Source organism: Sciurus carolinensis, chromosome 1, assembly GCF_902686445.1.
Source record: "Sciurus carolinensis chromosome 1, mSciCar1.2, whole genome shotgun sequence".
NCBI lineage: Eukaryota > Metazoa > Chordata > Mammalia > Rodentia > Sciuridae > Sciurus > Sciurus carolinensis.
Window position 1 is genome coordinate 200,390,335 of NC_062213.1, and position 18,840 is coordinate 200,409,174.

Here is an 18,840-nt window from a genome sequence, read left to right on the forward strand (position 1 = left end):
GGCAACTGAGTAAGACCTATTCTCAAAAAATAAAAAGGGCTGGGGATGTGGCTCAGTGGTTGAGCACCCCTAGGTTCAATCCCTGGCAAAAAACAAAAAACAACAACAATAAAAAAAACCGCCCAAACAAAAAACAATTAAAAAAAACCCAAACTGAAAAAACAAATCCCACCAACTGCATGGTACTGGCATAAAAACCGACACATAGACCAATGAAAAAGAACAGAAGACACAGGAAAAAAAACCTAGATACAGTCATCTGATCCTTGACAAAGGCATCAAAAACATGGAGAAAAGACAGCCTGTTCAACAATCAGTGCTGGGAAAACTGGCTGTCCGTATGTAGAAGATTGAGACTATATTCTTATTTCTCATCCTACACTAAAGTCAACTAAAAATAGATCAAAGACCTAAGTATCAGACCAGAAACTATGCAACTCCTAGAAGAAAATGTAGGGTCAACACTCCAACATACAGAGGCAAGCAATGGTTCCTCAATAGGTCTCCCGAAGCTCAGAAAATAATATCAAGAATTAACAAATAGTTAAAATCAAATTAACTGCACAGCAAAGAAAACAATTAAGAAAGAGAGAAAATCTTTGCTAGCTATTCTTCTGACAGGATTAAAACCTAGAATATATAAAGAACTCAAAAGACTTATCACCCAAAACCCAAAGAATCAATAAATGGGCAAATGAATTAAAACATACGCTTCTCCAAAAAAGTCAGACAAATGGTCAACAAACACATGAAAAAATGTTCAACATCTTTAGCAATTAGAGAAATTCAAATCAAAACTATTGAGATTTTATCTCCCTCCAGTTAGAATGGCAACCATCAAGAATACAAACAATAAGAGCCAGGGTTGTGGCTCAGTGGTGGAGCACTTGCCTAGCACATGTGAGGCACTGGACTGGATCCTCAGCACCACATAAAAAAAATAAAATAAAGGTATTGTGTCCACCCACACTAAAAATATTTTTTAAAAAAATACAAACAATAAATGCTGGAGAGGATATAGAGAAAAAGGAACACTGGTACTCTGCTGGAGGGACTCTAAATTACAACCACTATGGAAATCAGTATGGAGGTTTCTCAAAAGATGAGGCATGGAACCACCGTAAGAACAGTTAGACCACTCCTCAGTACTTATCCTAAAGAATGAGAGTCAGCATGCTACAGCAATCCATGCACATCCACGTTCACAGTCGTGCAATTCACAATTGCCAAACCATGCAACCCGTCTAGGTGCCTGTCAATGATGATGGATAAAGAAAATGTAGTGTATATGTATGTGTACGTACACACACACACCATGGAGTTTTATTCATCCATAAAGAAAGATGAAATTGTTAGTTATTTGTAGGAAAATGAATAAAACTTGAGAGCATTATGTTAAGTGAAATAAGACAAACTCAAAGTTGAGGGTCATATTTTCTTGGATATGTGGAAGCTAGAGAGGAAAAAATAAAAGAAAAAGTGGGTTGGGGTCGAGGAAAGGAATTGGGGGAGGGAATATGGGAGGCAAAGGGTAAATACTGGGGAATGATACTAAACAAATTCTATTGTCATATTGTGTGCATATACAAATATGTAACAACGAGTCCTACCATTGTTGTATAATATAATGCACCAATAAAAATAAGGGATAATTGTTTATAAACAAGTACCTGTGCCAAAATGCAGCATAGGGTTCTAACCCTGCTTTTCCTGCCAGTGCTACTGGCATTCAGAAATGCTACAGATCTATTAGTGCTTTATCCAATTCATAACAACAAAACTGACTTAAAACAATAAAGCAATGGCTAAAACAACATGGAATAAAACATATTAGCTAAAAACTAACAGAAAAATCACATCACCCTAACAAAAATTTGAAACTACAAAGTAAGCACTGGAAACTCTGGGCTTATAGAAATAGACGACAGAGCAAAAGAGAAAGACATAAACCTCTAAATGCAAAAGTTACTAGTAAGACTGACTTGTAGCAATAAGGAACAAGGGATTCTAATTTCCATGAACAACTGACCACAATGAAAGTAATGCAAGTTAAAAACGGAAAATTATTAAAATAGCTGCATTTATGAACATAGAGTTAACGTACCTGGGATCAACAAGGGACCCGGGATCAAAAGCATACCATACTGACTTGAACAAAGACGGGAAAGGACAGAACAGAGCAGAGGTCCCATCAGTGGTTAGCAGAAGTGCTCCTGACCCTTGATGGAAGAAAAGGTCGCTTAGGAAGAGCAGATGACAGCTGTGCCCAGTAAACGCCCAGCTTCCACAGGGCAGGGACGAGAATAGAACCCCTGGCCCCGCTGTTAATAGTGAACTTTCCTAGATCCAAAGTTTGATTTTTTTATTTTTGACAACAGCTATACAATTTTCCTGTATGTATGTGAAAATAATTATGCAATATTATTTGTATGTAATGCGTATTAAATCATCACTCATGGATATAAGTGAAGTCAGAGTCTGCATGAGAGAGTAATGTGTTCAGTTTAGGGGTCTCCCAATTCCCTGGCTTTGAAAGGAGTTGGAGGCCCTTGCAGATGTTCATGTGACACGGGCAGAAGAAGGCTGGCTTGCTGTGATTCAAGCTGCAGAAAGGATCCTGCTCCTCTGAAGTGACTGGAACACTCAGTGCTGTCCTGTTCCTAGAGAAGTCACACTCCTGCAAAGGGTTCCAAGGCAATTGTCCTGCGTGGTCTCAGGAGTGAGAACTGACCTCTGAGGTTCCACTGAGGGCCAGAACACTTTGCCAAGACCCAGGCAGGGGACTCGTGGGACAGACGCTTGCAGCTGGTGGTTAATTCCTAAGTCATCTCTCCCCAGATCTGAGTCCATAAACTGATTTCTGGGGGCCAGGCGAGTAAGAAGGAAAGGCAAAGAGAAATAACGGGAACAGAAGGGCACAGGTTATTTCCATGAGGCCAGAGTTAAATAAAATAGCAGAAAGGAAATCAAAAATTCCAAAAGTGGATACACTATAAACCTGAAATTGAAATTCTTGTTGTGAATAATCCTCATCTCTCCAGAGGAATAAGGCTGTAGGTCTGCTGCCCTCGTAGGCGACAGAGTAAATACCCTTCTAACTTCCCACGGACTTTTCACCTATGTCATCTCCTGGGCTTCTCAGACTAGTGGGGTGGGAGGAATTTCCATCACTTTTTCATAGATTTAAAAAACAAGATGAACCTTCAAGACTGACAGATGAAAAGAGGCAGGAATGGCAGAGCATCCAGACTACCAGTCCCAAGTTCCCCCAATACACAACCCAATGCCTACAATGATGGCCTCGGGTCTTCTGGAAGCAGGAACCTGAGAAGCTAATGAACACTTGAGGCCTTCAACCCAGAAACACAAACACATGCCATACTCAACAACTTGAGGAGCTGTGGAGTTTCTCTACTTAGAGCCCCTTGAGTCAGGTGAAAGCCCTTTGGTCCCCACAGCAAAGTAGGATGGGATGGCTTCCTTGCCCCTTATGTTATTTATTTCCCCCCACTTTTTATGGGTGCCCTGTACTTGTAGGTAACGGTGGGATCTGTTGTTACATATTTGTACAATACACAACGTAACAATTCAATTTGACTGCCCCTTTAATCACTGGAGCTCAGGCATTCCTGCAAGGAGTATTCCCACAGGCTGATGATTGTGGCCCTGTGTGCTTCCTTAAACTCCCCTTGTACATCCAGAGAAGCAAACAAAACATTCTCCGAAAGCAGCATCAAAGGTCTGATTTCAACCCACAAAACTATAAGAAAACAGAGAGTTTTCTTTTAGCCCAACTGCATGCCCAGAATCAAATATAATCTCAATGAATGGGTTTTTAATTGATAGATTCAGCATTTGGATTTACTATTTAAAATATGAAGCAGTTATTTCAAGTTTCTTTGCTTTCTCATCTTAGAGATATATGGACTAATTTTTATAACAAATCATGGTTCTTGCTATCAAAATAAATTATATAGCAATTCTCATCAGGAGTAGCCTGTTGCCTCCAATACCAATTAGCTTACTAAAAGTCAGACAAATTTTTGATGAAGGACCCCAACCAAATGGGAACAAAGTTCCCATATGAGAGGACTCAGGTCCTGGAAAGCCCCTTATTCAAATCCAATGACGACAGAGAGCACAATATTCAACATGAGGCCCTATCCCTGCCAGCACGTCTTCCTCAGATCTGGGTGAGGTTACAGACAGGAAAGACTCTGCCCTTTGATTCTGCTTAAGTTAAGCTTCAGAAACAGTTTCTAGGGGAAAAAGAAGAACCAGGAAACAAAGGAAGATAAAGAAGAGACTAGTCCTCTTCACGAGGATGTGGCAGGGAAATGCTGCAGAAATCCGTAAGGGTTTCACCTGTCCAGAAGTCACAGGTGAGTGAACCGAGTCTTCATTCTCGTCTGGAGGGTTAGGTTAGAGGTTTCCTAACAGCTGAACTGGCTCAAGTGCAGCACGACTCCCCTGCTCTCAGTGGCTGTGAGCCCTTCCTCTGTAGTGTGATGCAATGCACTGGCTTTTGTTTTGAGGGCGCTAACGTTTTGGGGGCCCAAGTCTTGATGCAAATGCTGCAGATGAAGTGACAAACCATTTCTCCTCATCTGTATTTTTCCATATTTCATCACATCCTAGCTCATCTCTCTCACAATAAGCTCGTGAGGCGGGCACCTCTCTATGCCGGGGGAGCAGGGCCTCTGGGTAGACCTTCACCCTTCAACTGCACAGGCACCCAGGAGAACAAAACCAAAGGCATTTCACAATGGGAGAGAGTTCCTATGTGAACTACCACGCGACAGTTCATAAAATTAATAACATCTTTACTCTGCACAGTTAACAATGACATACTTCAGTACATCTGTTGACATAAGTCCAGTACCTGAGAGAAGAGCAAGAATCTCTGCGGCCACCATGGCTTCTTGCCACGGGGGGGTAAATGTCCCAGGGCAACATAGGAAACAATTTGAGGAAAACTGTGCATGTGTTTAGACTTTGCATCCAAGACTGTTTCCAAAATGTGTTCTGGAAAGCCTCTTGTGCTTCTACCCTTCACCCTCTTTCTAAAAGTGAATGCAGCTTCCTATTCTGAACCACAAGATGAACAGCATGCTTATAGTCTGGTTCAATAACACTACAGCCTTGAAGAAACTCGTGTGTCAAAAGAATGACCATCTCCAGATGACAGTTTGGAAAAAGGAAGGAATCCTCAACTTTTGCACATTGATGAGAATGCCATGTGATGAAGAACTGCTATTCAACTCCATTTTCTTAACCTGCTCGGCACGATAACCTGTGAAGTACCACGGAAGTCTCCTGCAGCCTCGCCACTGTAACCTAACGAGGCAGCACAGTGCACACGTGACCTCGCCCTGTGGTTGCTCTGTGATCCATAAGCAGAGCACACAGGCACTTCTCAAGCCTGGTTCATTCACGAAAACCAATCTCTACATGCAAAGTTTGTCGAACTGCAGGGGAAGGAAGCGGAGTTCTCTGGAAGCCTTTCATCAGTTTAGACAGTAACTAATCTCCACTACCTTGACCTTCTCCAACTTCACACATAAAATCGACTCCTGCTGGAAAACCAACTGCAGACTAATGAAATATCCACCAAATAAGACGCCGGTGAACAGAAAGGGTCAACGAGGTGGCCAGACACAGGACAATTATCCCACTGTCCTTCTGCTGCTGGATTCAGATGACGTGTAGGGCCATGCCAGTGCAGAAGGCGATATTTCAGCTGGACTTTCCCTGTAAGCTGTGGGGATTAGCTGGCAGATTTTATGCATGATCCAATTTCATGTTTTAAAAAGCCAGTTAATTCTGGTGGTGCTGTGACTGATGCAGGGAAGTGCAGGGGTCGGGATGCTAGTGCAGGGTCCCCAGGGAGATGCCCAGAGCCTGGCCTGAGGCATTGGAAACGGAGGGGAAGGAGGAGAGGCTTGGGAGGCATGCTCACTGGTCTTGGTGACAAGTCACTGAAGGGGAGGGAAAAGAAAGGCACAAGGGCAAGGAAGAAAAGGCCATGAATATAGCTTCCCATGGCCTATCGACTATTGAAAAGATGACAGTGGTGTGGAGAAGCAGGAGGTTACTCACGATGCACTTCACTCCATTTCCTCACCTTGGCAGCAGAGTTCGACACCCCATGTGTGACATTTCTGATAAGGCCCCCAACGTTTCCGTACTTTATCAGTCCAGTAACTCCTTCAGAAACATCATTCAAAAGCCCCATGGGGTTGCCAAGAAAATCCACCGATCCCAGGATTCGAGCTGCCTGGCTGAGGAGTTCCTGTCAAGTGGAGCAGGAAGAGAAAAGTCAAATCAGAACCAGCTTACCATCGCAGGTAGTGGCGTGTCCAGTGAAGAGCTCAGAAATCTACCTTGCCCTCCCTTCTTGTCACTACCAACAATTACCTTCTAATCTTCATCAACTGCAAAAGAATCTCCCATCCTCTCACAGGCTCCACCCAAATGTCTCCCAATACATATGTGCCAGAGATTGTTTTCAATACACTTAGAAATACTCTTCAAACCCAGTTAAAGAACAAAACAGCTGTGACACAGGAAGACCCTTCATGGGTGCTGTTCAGCACACAGGTGCCCACTCTTCTCCTCACCCTCCCTACGAGCCCAAGAGCAGGAAGGCCAGCTGTGGAGGGTGGGGCATGAAGAGGGCATGCGCAAGCTTACAAAGCAACTCTCCACTCTGGTTATCGCCTACGGCCTAACCCAGGTTCCAGTGACATCTGCTGCAGCCCCTGCTTATAGTCAGAAGGAACTGTTACCAAAAGGAAAGCCAAGGAAGGAAATGGGAGAAGCAGAAAGGAAGCAAGCATGGGATATATTTTAACTCTGAAAGCTGATAAATTTGGTATGATCTTGACTATCTATTCATCGAAGAGTATGCCTTGGATTTATATTTTGGTCTGTGTAGTCTGGATAATAAACACAAAATGGAAAATGTCCAACTTGATAAAAAAAAAAAAAAAAGAGGTTTATTGAGTTGACCTCAAGAGCAGGACTTCACAGGCTCTCAGGACGCTGGTGTGGCTGTTGAAAGTAGGCACCTGCTGGTAAAGAGAGTGCACAGTATTCTGTCTTTACTAAAGCAGCAACGATACCACCAAGAGTTGTGACTGACCTAGTGGAAGGTCCTAAGACCAGCTCTGAGGATAAGACAAATGGCTCAGGAGACAAACGTGGTTGAAAGAATTTCCTGACATATATGGGCTTCATGGGACATGGCCTGATGCACAACACGGCAGGTCTGAAGTGTCTGACTAGGTTCTCCATAGTCGTGTCTTAGTTACCCAAATTCCCAAACAACCCTACGAAGCAGTCCACCTATCAAGCCCCTGAGCACCTCCCCAGAGCTCACCTCCTGGAAATGCTTGAGGATGTCGTTGATGATGAACTCCTTGGTCTCGTAGGGATGTACCCGAGTGAAGGGGTCTAGATTAATCACGGCATCTTCAAATCGAATCAGCGGGAATCCCAAGGTACTTTTAAGGGCCTAGTTAGGGACAAAAGGAAATGATGTGCTTTAGCCATCCTTCCAGGGTACGATCATTCTGGGTTCCACGAAGCTGCAAATCTTAACTTTCCAATAGGAGTCGCAGCTTCAATACTTATACATGTGCATGCATATATATTTGTGGTGCTGTGGGCCTTGTACCTTGTGCCTACTACCAGAGCCCAGGGCCAGGGCCGACCAGGCAACTGTTCTACCACTTACCTATACCCCCGGCCCAGGAATTAATATTTATAAATAGGGATTTCCCCTGTACTAACATAGTAAGATATTAAGGGAAAAATATACCTACACATGTATTACCCAAAGTCACATATATCACACAGAAATGAATACTTATTGGCTTCAGAGCATAAATTCCATTTGATCTGTAGAGAATCTATGTATTTGTCACGTTTTAGTCTTTATCCTAAGTACACCACAGGAGGAACTCAACTACTATGTATAATTAAAAGGCTCTAATTAAATTTTTTTAAAAAAGGCACACCGCGCACACAGAAAAGAAACTAATCCAATGATCACTGATTTTTCTTGAAGTGAACGTAAGGTCCAGGTCAGAAAGGAGAGTATGGCCCCAGTGTGGAAGCAAGCCCTTCCCCCCTGCAGGCTCCTAGTCGCTGCTGCTCCCTTAGGACCCGAGCACCACAGACAGGTTTTCCTGCTCTGCATTTTCTGTAAATGGAATCATCAGCATGTACTTTATGTGCTTCTTATAGACATTATATATGTGCAATTCACTACGTGGCTGTATATTGTTGCACTTTATGAATTTTTGTTGCTATACAATACTTCATTGTACAAATAAAACTCAATTTATTTAATCATTACTGTTGATGAAAATTCAGGTCATTTCTAATCTTTGGCCGTCAAGAATGCTGCTGCCATGAACACTCTCAGACTCGTCTTTCAGGGCACGTCTTTTTGTTTGTTTTTGTTTGTGGTGCTGGGGATTGAACTCAGGGCCTTGTGCATGCGAGGCAAGCACTCTACCAACTGAGCTGTATCCCCAGCACTCAGTGTACATCTTGAGTATTTTCTTGGTTATACACCTGGGAGTGGGAGGCTGGGTCATGAAGCAGGCCTGCTTCAGCCTCAGTGTGTGCTGCAGAGGAGTTTCACAACGGGACCAAAAAATGTTTGCTCCCTCCAGCAGTCCACAAGGTTTCCTGTTATTCTACATCCGCATCGACACTTGATATAGACAGCTTTGTGAAAAAACAGATGTTCTGCACAGGGCACAGTGGCGTGTGCCTATAATCCCAGTGACTTTGAGAGGCTGAGGCAGAAGCACGGCAAGTTCAAGGTCAGCCTGGGCAAATTAGTGAGACCCTGTCTCAACATTTAAAAACATAACAATAAAAAGGGCTGGGGATACAGCTCAGTGGTAAAGCGCCCCTGGGCTTCTTCCCTAAAACAAACAAACAAACAAAAACCATCAGACATACTTAATTTTAAAAGAAATCCGTCCTATTAGCCTTTTCCTTTATGTGAATCTGTGTCCCGGTTCAGAAATCATTACCTGGCCCAATGTCAGAGACATTCCCACGCATTCACCCATGGCATTTGGCTGTTTCACTCTTCGTGCTTACATCTACAACCGACCTAGCTTGATTTGGATATATGGAGTGAGATGAAGCTCAGTATTCGCTTTTTCAGATACATGTCTAACTGACAAATAATGGAAAACGCTTCCTTTTCTACTGCATTACACTGCAGACGTTGTCGGGAGCCAAGTGGCTATCTTTATGTACCACCTCTGGGTTCTCTTCTGCTTCACTTTGCTCTGCTTTCTACCAATACCACACTGTCTTAAATAAGGTAGTTTTGTAATAAGTCTTAAAATCAAGTAGTGGAAAAGAACTTCATTCTTTTTCTTTGGAACTACCTTGGCAACTCTTTGCAGTTTTTGATTATATATAAATTTTAGAACAAGTCTGTTTTGCTACCAAAAAAATGCTCAAATTTTCATCCAGACTGCACTGAACCTATAGATGACCCTGAAGAACTGCCAACTCTGCCACATGGAACCTTCTAGTGCATCAACATGAGGCCGCCCTTCATCTCCGCAGGTCTTCGTCTCACTCACCAGTGTTCCTCACTGTCTGGGTGAAGCCCTGTATGTCTTTTGTTTGGTGTGCTCTTAGGTACCTGTGGTAGACTGGAAATGGCCACAGGTTCTTGGCATCTTCTACCAAGAGAGGGGTCTGCCTCCCTTCCACCTGAATCTTCAGTCACTATCATTTGCTTCAGCCAGTACCGTGCAGGGGAGGTAAAGTACCACCTCTGCTCTGAGGCTTCCACAGAACTTGGAGCGTCTGCTCTGCCCTTTTTAAGGTCTCCGCCATGTGGAGAAGCTGGGCCTGGCTTCCTTGAAGAGGAGAGACCAGGAGGAAAGCAGCTCTGTGGAGAGCCAGCACCAACGGCCTGACGTGAGAGCAAGGTCATCCTGTGGTATTCAGGATCAGCTGGACTGTCAGGCGACTGTGGCCACGTGAATGACCACAGTGAGGGCAGCAGCAGAAACACCCACGCCTAGGTCTAAACTACTAACCCCTTGAATTGTGAGCAGCAACAATAAAAAGAAGGTTATTGTTTTAAACCACTAAATTTTTGAGGGGTTTGTATAATAGTAATTGCGCTAGATGCGGCCTTTCATGTTTTCTTTTTCTTTTTTTTAAACATTCTTAGTTGTAGATAGACACGATACCTTTATTTTGTTTATTTAGCTTTTGTATGTGATCGAGCCCAGTGCTTCACCTATGCTAGGCAAGTGGCTTTACCTCTGAGCCACAACTCCAGCCCGTCATGTTTTCTTAATATTATTGGAAATGATATCCTTCAAATTTTCCTTTCCTCTATAAGTGTTGCTGATTTTACATAGTTTCCAGTTAGTCTACTAAATTTACTTAAGTATTCTTTAACTCATTCTTATATTCCTTTACATTTTCTGGGTATACAACCATATTCTCTATAAATAACAAAGTTTTCATTTTCCTTTCCAGTTCTTTTAACTTTTCTTTCTTTCTTTTTAAAAATCTTATCTGCCCCATTGCCCTGGCTAGGATCCACAGCATAACAGTGAGCACAAGTTCGATGTGGGCCTCCTTCTCCATGTCAAGGACAAGCTTCCACCCTTCGTCATCAAGCACAGAGTCTGCTGCAGCTTTCTGGAGGACCTGCCTATGGGATTCAGGCAACTCTCTGCAGAGCCTGCTGAGTGTTTATCATAAATGGAGGATAAATTTTCTTAAATGGTTTTTGTGCATTTGAGATAATCAAATTTTTCTCTTCTATTTTGTTGATACAATTACACAGTTTACTTATAAATGTTAAACTAAACTTGGATTCCTAGAAAAAAAACAATTTAGTTATGATATATTATCCTTCTTAAATATTTCCATATTTGATTTGCCAATATTTTGTTCAGATTTCTTTCATGTTCATTAAAAACTACTGGTCTATAATTCTCCTTTATTGTTTAAGTATCTTAAAAAAATAAATAGCAGATTTCTGGTAAACTCCTTGGACACTCACTGTTATTTTAAATTCTCTGTGTGAACATGCCAACATTTGGTTTATCTCTGAGTCTGTGTCTAGTAACTGTTATTTCTCTTGGTCGTAACTCATATCAGACGTGGAAATTTGTGATCGAATGCAACAGGTTGTGTGGAAGCTTTGGATGAGTCTTTGAAGTTCTGGCAGGCAATTATCATGGAAGGTATAATGCCTTAATCCAACAGGGTTTAGTTTCCTGAAGGCTGAGGGTCAATCCTTCTAAGTCCTGGTCTCCCTCGGTCACTGTAAGGCCAGGCATGGTCCTTTCACTGTCACTGAAAACCAACACCATTCCTCCAATTTTAATTTCCCCAGTTCGAAAAGAAAAAAGAAATTGCTGAAAGGTCTGCTTGTTCTATGTCCTCTTTGCTGCCACTTCTTGCTTGGCTTCTCTCAGACTGGGCCACTCAGACATCGGCAAATGCCTAGAGAAATGACGCGCCGGGAGCCCCGAGGCCTGTTTCCTCGCTGCGCCTTCCTGTGAGGCTGGTCCTCAACACCGGCTCCCTCAGCGATGCGCGGCATCTGCTCTGCAGCCCTGCAACACTGTCTAGCTTCAGCTGGATTCTCCCTGGCAGCTGGTTTCCGCTTGGCCTCTTTGCCTTTTTCCCCGTAACACTAACAAATCAGAAAGAGTCTCGAGAAAAAACTAAAATAAAAGTGGGGCTCACCTCACTGAGCTTTTCTCCTCTGTCTTGGTAGCTTTGCAATGGCTTTTAACAGACTGCTTTTATTTGTTTCTTTCTATCTAACTTTACTTGAAGTTCTCAGCTCTTTTGACTACAAACCAGTAAACAATTTCTGGATATGCGATTATTTTCTGATCATATCTAACATGATTGATATTTCTAGGTGTTTAGAAGGCAAGCTTTCCTGAATGTGAATTTCTTTTTCATGTTAATGATATCAATCTCTGAGTCACTTGGAGTTTATCCCTATATAGAGTATCAAGAATTAATCGGGGCTGGGGAGATAGCTCAGTTGATAGAGTGCTTGCCTTGCATGCACAAGGCCCTGGGTTCAATCCCCAGCACCAAAAAAAAAAAAAAAAGAATTAATCTAATTTAATAATAAATTAATTTCCCCACTGAACTAAAATGTCTTTCTTGCATATTAAAATTTCATATACAATTTAATGAAACTTGTTTTTTACTTATCTCTCTTAATCTTTTTGCATGTTTTCAAAAGCTGCCTTAAAGTCTTTTAGCACAACAAACAGCATATTTAATTGAAATTAAATCAAATAATGAAAGCAAAGATGGCTGAAATTTTCTAAAAAAGGGATAACTTGTTTATGACTTAAACTTTAGATACAAAATGGCAATGGGCTGAGAAATCTGACAACATAAAAATAAACACACACACATACAAGTCAAAAAAAAGATACATGAAACTGAAGAAAAAATACAATTTTCATCAAAGACAAAACTTTTATAGAGAGAGAGCAATAAATGGACAAGTGATATCACCAGACAGTTCGCAGAGAAAAACTGGCCCTTTAACATATGGGTTAGGAGGAGAAAAAGAATAAAAGAAAACAGCGAGAAAGACAGAGAGGCAACAAGCCGAGACTGGGGGTGCTGCCGGGAGCCGAGGTCGGAGACACGGAGGGGCAAGGGGACTGAAGGAAGTTCACTGGGTTTGGTGCCCTAAGAAATCACTAACGACCTCCTAATAAATAATTTCAGAATGAAACATTTTAGAGGCTAAGAGTGGCCTCACGTGGTCAGTTCGGACCTGGCCTCCGTATAAACACAGCTGAAGACGGTGGGACACCTGGTGCCACGTGGCCAGTCCCAGGTGGTGGGCTCGCACATACCCATTTCCACACAGCAGCCCCGGGTTAGGGAAGCAGGAGGGCTAGGAGTCTGTTACTTCTCCCAGAACCTCCTGCCATTCCTTGAGCCACGCTTCCCCGCCTCACGGCACGTGGCAAGTGCTGATGACCTGAGTGGCCCACTATCCTCATGTCACCAAGGGAGAAATGAGGGCTCAGCCAGCTTAACTGCTCTGCTCGGAACCACAGGACCTGTGTGTGCGGAAAGGCAGGTACTGACACTTGCTGGCACTCTGCTCGGCCGAACACTGAACACTCTGTCCCTCTGAGGAGGGGCGGCGCGGGAAAGCAAAGGCCTAAGGCTGTTTCGTTTCCTTTTAACCCCAGCTTCCTCGACGCAACCACACTGAGGAAGAGCCACACATGCAAGACCGTGAGGGCTCGATTACGTGGCCAAAGCTCTCAGGACAGGCGATATCCCCTCTCTGGATGACTGAGGTGCTTCATCTGAACCAGGAAACACTGGCCCTAAAGTGAAAATCACCTCACCTAGTGGCTTGCTGTTCGGCCTCGGGCCTCCCATTTTTGGAAGGCTGAGAGGCAGCCTATTGGTGTGAATTATTCTGCCACCTTCAGGTTGATCTGGTCAAAGTAGGAGAGAAGAGAGGGGAATAAAGAGTCAAATAGGGATTTTTCTGGTAGTAAACAAACGACTAATCAAATGCAGTAGTACACAAAGTTGATGCTTACTTGATCAAGTAGCAGTTTCCTGTTATAAAATGGATTCTGGAGGAAGGAACCTTGTGCACATAAATTCTTAATAAAAAGAGGAAACTGTCTATTCCTACCTCCCCTGACCAAAACTGCTGAGGCTTCCAGAAACATTTCAGAGTCAAAAAGAAGAAATACCTGTCCATAGGTCTCAGATCACAAGCTATTCCCTGGGTCAGGTCCTTTCTTTTCTCAGTTTATCCTGCACAAAACAAAACTGTCTGGAATTCATTCTTTAAAGGTTTATTTATGGTACAGAGAGACTGTTTATGTAGAGCAGGGTATTTGCCTATTTCCCTCTTGGGACCGTGTTTAAAACTACAGGGATATTTCCCTCTCTGGCACATTCTGAAATACAATTAACAATACTGGATCTTTTTTCGTTTTAACAAATCTGGTTTTTATTTAGAGAGGGGAGGAAAAAAGTAAAGGGTCTGAAGTTTCCCAACAAATTATTTCAAGCCTTTGAGAAGACAGTTCTAGGCTTTTTAAATAGTGTCTTTGTTTGAAATTCCCCCTGACCCCCACCTCTCACTCTGACCATTAAAATGTGGGTTTCCTTCCAAACTCGATTGCTCAATTAAAGCCCTTCCGTAATACCCAAATGCTTTAAATGGGAAAGGGACTTCTGTGGGCCACCTTGTGAAACCTTTTAAAGGCTCCTGGCCTCTTTTGATCTTTAACAAAACCAAAAACACACAAACGAGCTACCTGGCATTTTCGATATTGTGTGCCACTCTCTGACACACAGCTGGGGAGGAAGATGGAGAGCCCAGTTGGGGAGTGCGCCGTGCCTCTGTCTCTGCCTTTGTGAAATGGAACCTTTACCGCCCTCCGCATCACCAAGCCAGGAGTCCCATTGAGAGAGCGGATGTGAAACTGCTTCCAGGCCCTGTGCCCCGACACGCTCTCCCCAACAATGTGTCCTCAGTGTAAACCTGGAGCCTCCCCTCGGAGACTCCTGATGGCCTCGCTCCTGGCCAGGACTCGGGAGAAGGGAGATAATCATTCCTTCAGTACCAAAGACATGCTTACCTTCGAGTCAGCCTCTGTGGCTCCTGCTCAGGGAGAGGACTCCACTTCCTAAGCACATATTTTAGTGATTCTATATTCATCAAAGAGAGTATACTGCCCTTTCTAAGGCTACAATGAAGGGCAATTACTCTGTTAGGAAACTCTGAACAAATGACATTAGAGTCCCAGACTTGACTAGGAGAACTCAAGACATAGTCAAAAGGCCACTTCCACAAGCCGTGAGTTCAAGGCTGCAGTCCCAGTTCCAAGCACCCTGCTGGAAACGTTATCTGACCACACTCCACAGGTCCCCACCCTCTCGCACGGCTGTGCCATTTAATTTGTTTAACAATGATTTGAAAATGCAGTGAAATGTTCCTGCAATAGCATGCCAGAGTAATGTTCCACCTGCAGGGTTTCCGGCTTACATAAGTGAGGGCACGCGGCATTGCAATGCCGTGCAGCTGGTGCTGGAGCTATTTGCTGTGGAAAATCATACTGCTTTTGTCAACCTGGGGCAGTTTTCTACTGGGAACAGAAAAGACTGGTTAGGTATCTGTATTTCTTCGTAGGATTATTTTAAAAACAAGAAGTCTTGCAGGAAATGCTTAACATTGGCTCGCTGGGTGAGTGCCAAGTATTCTGGGGGAATATACTTTATCAAACAGCCCATTCCGAAGGGTCACGCAAGTCAAGTGGATACTTGTGGATATTAGCAAGACAGTGGTTTTCCCATGGTTTTCCCCTCACTCCCAGGCTAATTATAAGTACCTTTGGTCTCCTGGGAAACATGAAATTAAAGCAAACTCAGCCTCAGGCAGTGAGAAGGGAAGGCGCCCTGCAAGCTCTCGGACGGGTCTCTGGTCTGAGCGGCACTGCGGCTGTTCGTGCTGTGCACCAGCTGGGTGAAGCAGGCCCTGTGCCCCAGCCTCACCCGAGCACCGTCAGTTATGGCCCCGACTGCTGTCTCACCACCTACAGGCTATTTCAGAAGTAGGGAGCTGGCAGACTACGGGCCACATGAGGCCCACACGTGTGTTTTGTCAGGCCCACAAGGTTTAAGAAAAAATAAGAAACCTGAATTGGTTGCCAATGTTCAAAAACCAGGAGATTCCACATAAAAATCCAGATTTCCGGCTTCTCTTTAAAAATATGAAGATCTGGCAACTCTGGTTTCACATTCCCCTTTGACAACTGGTGGAGCTGAGCACAGGCTGCCCCCAGGATGAAGAGTGCGCCCTCCCACCCAGCTCCGTGGCACTGCCACCTGAGCACAGCCAGCACAGCCGTGCGACACCTGCATCAGTGACTCCAGCAGAATCCAACTCTGCTTAGTTCTCTACCTGCCCCTGTGCGCAGGAAACGAACCTGCTGCAGCACCTAAGGAGGCGGCACCAGGCAGTGGTGCTTCACTGGTGTTTGGTGGAAAGAGGGAGGTCTTGACAACAGGCCCAAGGCGTGCAAGCCACGGGGAGGCAGGCTGAGCTGCCAGCTAAGGAGACACTGGTGACACTCACCTGGTTCCTCTCCGACTCCTATCACTGCCCAGCTCCCAGGCTTGAACTTCCCCTTCCCTGTCTATCCAGCAGGGACAGCATTGAGGACACAGAGGCCTAAAATTCTGAATCCTTATGTTCTAGGGAGCAGCACAGTACAGTGGGGGGAAAAATTAAGACTAGTCAGAAGGGTTGGGCTTTGAATCCTAACTCTATCCCTTACTTAAAAAGTATTTTATTGCTGCAAATGAAGCTGGTGCTCAGGCTGTATCCGTTAAGGACACATCAAGATGGCTGGCAGGAACCTTTCATCTTGATGTAGTTAGTGGTGGGTGCAAACGCATCCAGTGAGAGTACAGCTGAGACTTCCTCAGAGGTGGCAGACATTCCTAGTGACAATCACCCAAGAAGAGGTGGGCAGGTCCTGGACACAGAAAGAAAATACTGTCTTTGGTTTTGGTTCTTTTCAAGCACCTGTAGGAGAGAAGCTTCTACCTCTCTGAGGTAAGTCAGGAGCTACATAGAGAACAGAGGGCAATTACACAACTTTCTTTATTCTCTTCAGTTACTCCTTGATCTTTTATTTTATTTTTTTAGTTGTAGATGGACATAATACCTTTATTTTATTAGTTTATTTTTACGTGGTGCTGAGGATCGAACCCAGTGCCTTATGCATGCTAGGCAAGAGTTCTACCACTGAGCCACAACCCCAGTCCACTCTTTGATCTTTAGCAAAGTCGTTTCCAACCATTAAACAAGAAGACAGATGTACACGTGAGTCCATAAACCATCTATAAAAAGAAAACCTATAAAAATACCTGCTATGGTGTCAGAAAAAGCAAACAGTCAACATATTCGTCTCTCCCGAGGGAAAGTCTGGAGAAGGTGTCCCGAGCTGGCTCACCTTAAGGTCCAGAGGCAGTTTGTTGGACGTGAACACGCTCAGCTTGATCTGGGGGATGCTGATCTTGAGGTTTTCAAAGTAGTACCGGATTGGCGTTCCGCTCTGCTCGACTGTCTTTTCATGAAGGTTTTCGTCATATTTTTCCACCTCTGGTGCAAAGGCAGAATTTTTTTTAAAAAAATCTCTTTAGTCTCATGGTTCGAATGCTTGTATGCCATTGAAAAAAATTCATCTAAAAATGTAAACATCTCTAAGTTTAGTTTATGCAGAATGCAGTGTCCTGATGGCATTTCTTTATAAAAGCAGATCTGATTCTTGTTGTTTATCAAAAAAGTACACGATCTCGATCTTTTAACCTGCGACTTTGCCATCTGGCAGATACCATCTTTGGAAAAAGAATCCAGGTGGGAAAGTCAAACGTCACACATCACAGGTGTATTTGCTGGCCACAGGCTTTCTACAACCATTATTTTTATTACCTATGATTAAGATTATCTGAATTTATTTCAAAATATGGTATGTAAATCCGGATTTTGTGTACAGTATCACTGAATCAAAATGAACAATACCACCAATTAGTGAATCCGAATGAAATGTAATGCCTAAAAAAGAACAGGGCTAAGGCTATAAACAGCTGGCATCACTATAAGGGCATCCTGTCCCAAAGGGAGGATGCTCACTTAAACAGGTAAGGCAGGCTCTTCATTTACTATTCCATGAAGTAACAACTAATGTGGACTGAACCACATAACGAGCTCCCTGCCCCTGATGCCATACCCACATCCATCCAGGCAGCCTGCTTCTCCTTGGTATCTTTGCAAGAAAACCAGTGAGACTACACAAATCTACTAACAAGCAAATTGATGGTATGGCCTATCCAGCTCTATTTACAGACAAATGGTACTGTGGCAGAGACCTGCCGATCTGCACCTGGGAAACAGAGCCACATGGAAAGGACAGGAGGTGCTCCAGTCAAGGCAGATGAGGATTCTTCACAAAAATCTATGTCCATTATGCAATATATATATATATATATATATATATATATATATATATATATATATATATATTATGTATGTATACATCCATTATATACATATATATGTATATATGTATATATACATCCATTATGTAATATATATATATATATATTTTTCTTTTTTTAGTTATAGATGAACCTAATACCTTTATTTTTATTTATTTTTATGTGGTGCTGATGTTTGAATCCAGTGCCTCACATGTGCTAGGCAAGCACTCTACCACTGAACCACAACCCCAGCCCCATTATGCAATATTTGATGAGCACTTACTACAGCAACCAGGTGTGGTGGTGCACGCCTGTGATCCCAGCAACTTAGGAGGCTGAGGCAGGAGGGTCTCAAGTTCAAGCTCAGCCTCAGTAACTTAGTGAGACCTTGTCTCAAAATAATTTTTTAAAATGAGTGCCTTTTATTTTTGTAGCAAAGTCATAAATTTTGAGCTTTTCAACTAGATTTTGATCTGCATGGTGTAATTCTAAGCAAATGTTTATTCTTTTTGTTAATAACAGCACAGGCAAAACCTAATTTTAGTCCTTTACTCTCTATCACAAATATTCATCCAAGTGCCACAGTTATAATACAAATATTAAAATAAAAATTTTAATAAAAGGGCTTGGGGTGTAGCTCGTAGACCTGGTTCAATCCCCAGTACAGAAAGAAAGAAACAAAGAAGGAAAGAGAAAAAGGGAGAGGGGATGAAGAAAGGAAGGAACTCATTATAGCAACTTATAAGAAAAGCATGATCAATC

The 18,840-nt window shown here is 43.2% G+C and overlaps 1 protein-coding gene across 8 annotated transcripts in view; it reads right to left on the reverse strand.

The window, feature by feature from the left end:
* The window catches only part of Vps13d (vacuolar protein sorting 13 homolog D), a 243,477-nt gene that overhangs the window by 69,102 nt on the left and 155,535 nt on the right, over positions 1-18,840 (reverse strand). For all 8 annotated transcript variants that reach the window (XM_047517550.1, XM_047517527.1, XM_047517519.1 and 5 more), the window contains 3 exons: positions 17,052-17,200; positions 7,382-7,516; positions 6,125-6,292 (listed from right to left, as the gene is read on the reverse strand). In XM_047517550.1, the coding sequence (XP_047373506.1) occupies positions 6,125-6,292; positions 7,382-7,516; positions 17,052-17,200 (452 nt within the window). The remainder of the gene's footprint in view (positions 1-6,124; positions 6,293-7,381; positions 7,517-17,051; positions 17,201-18,840) is intronic.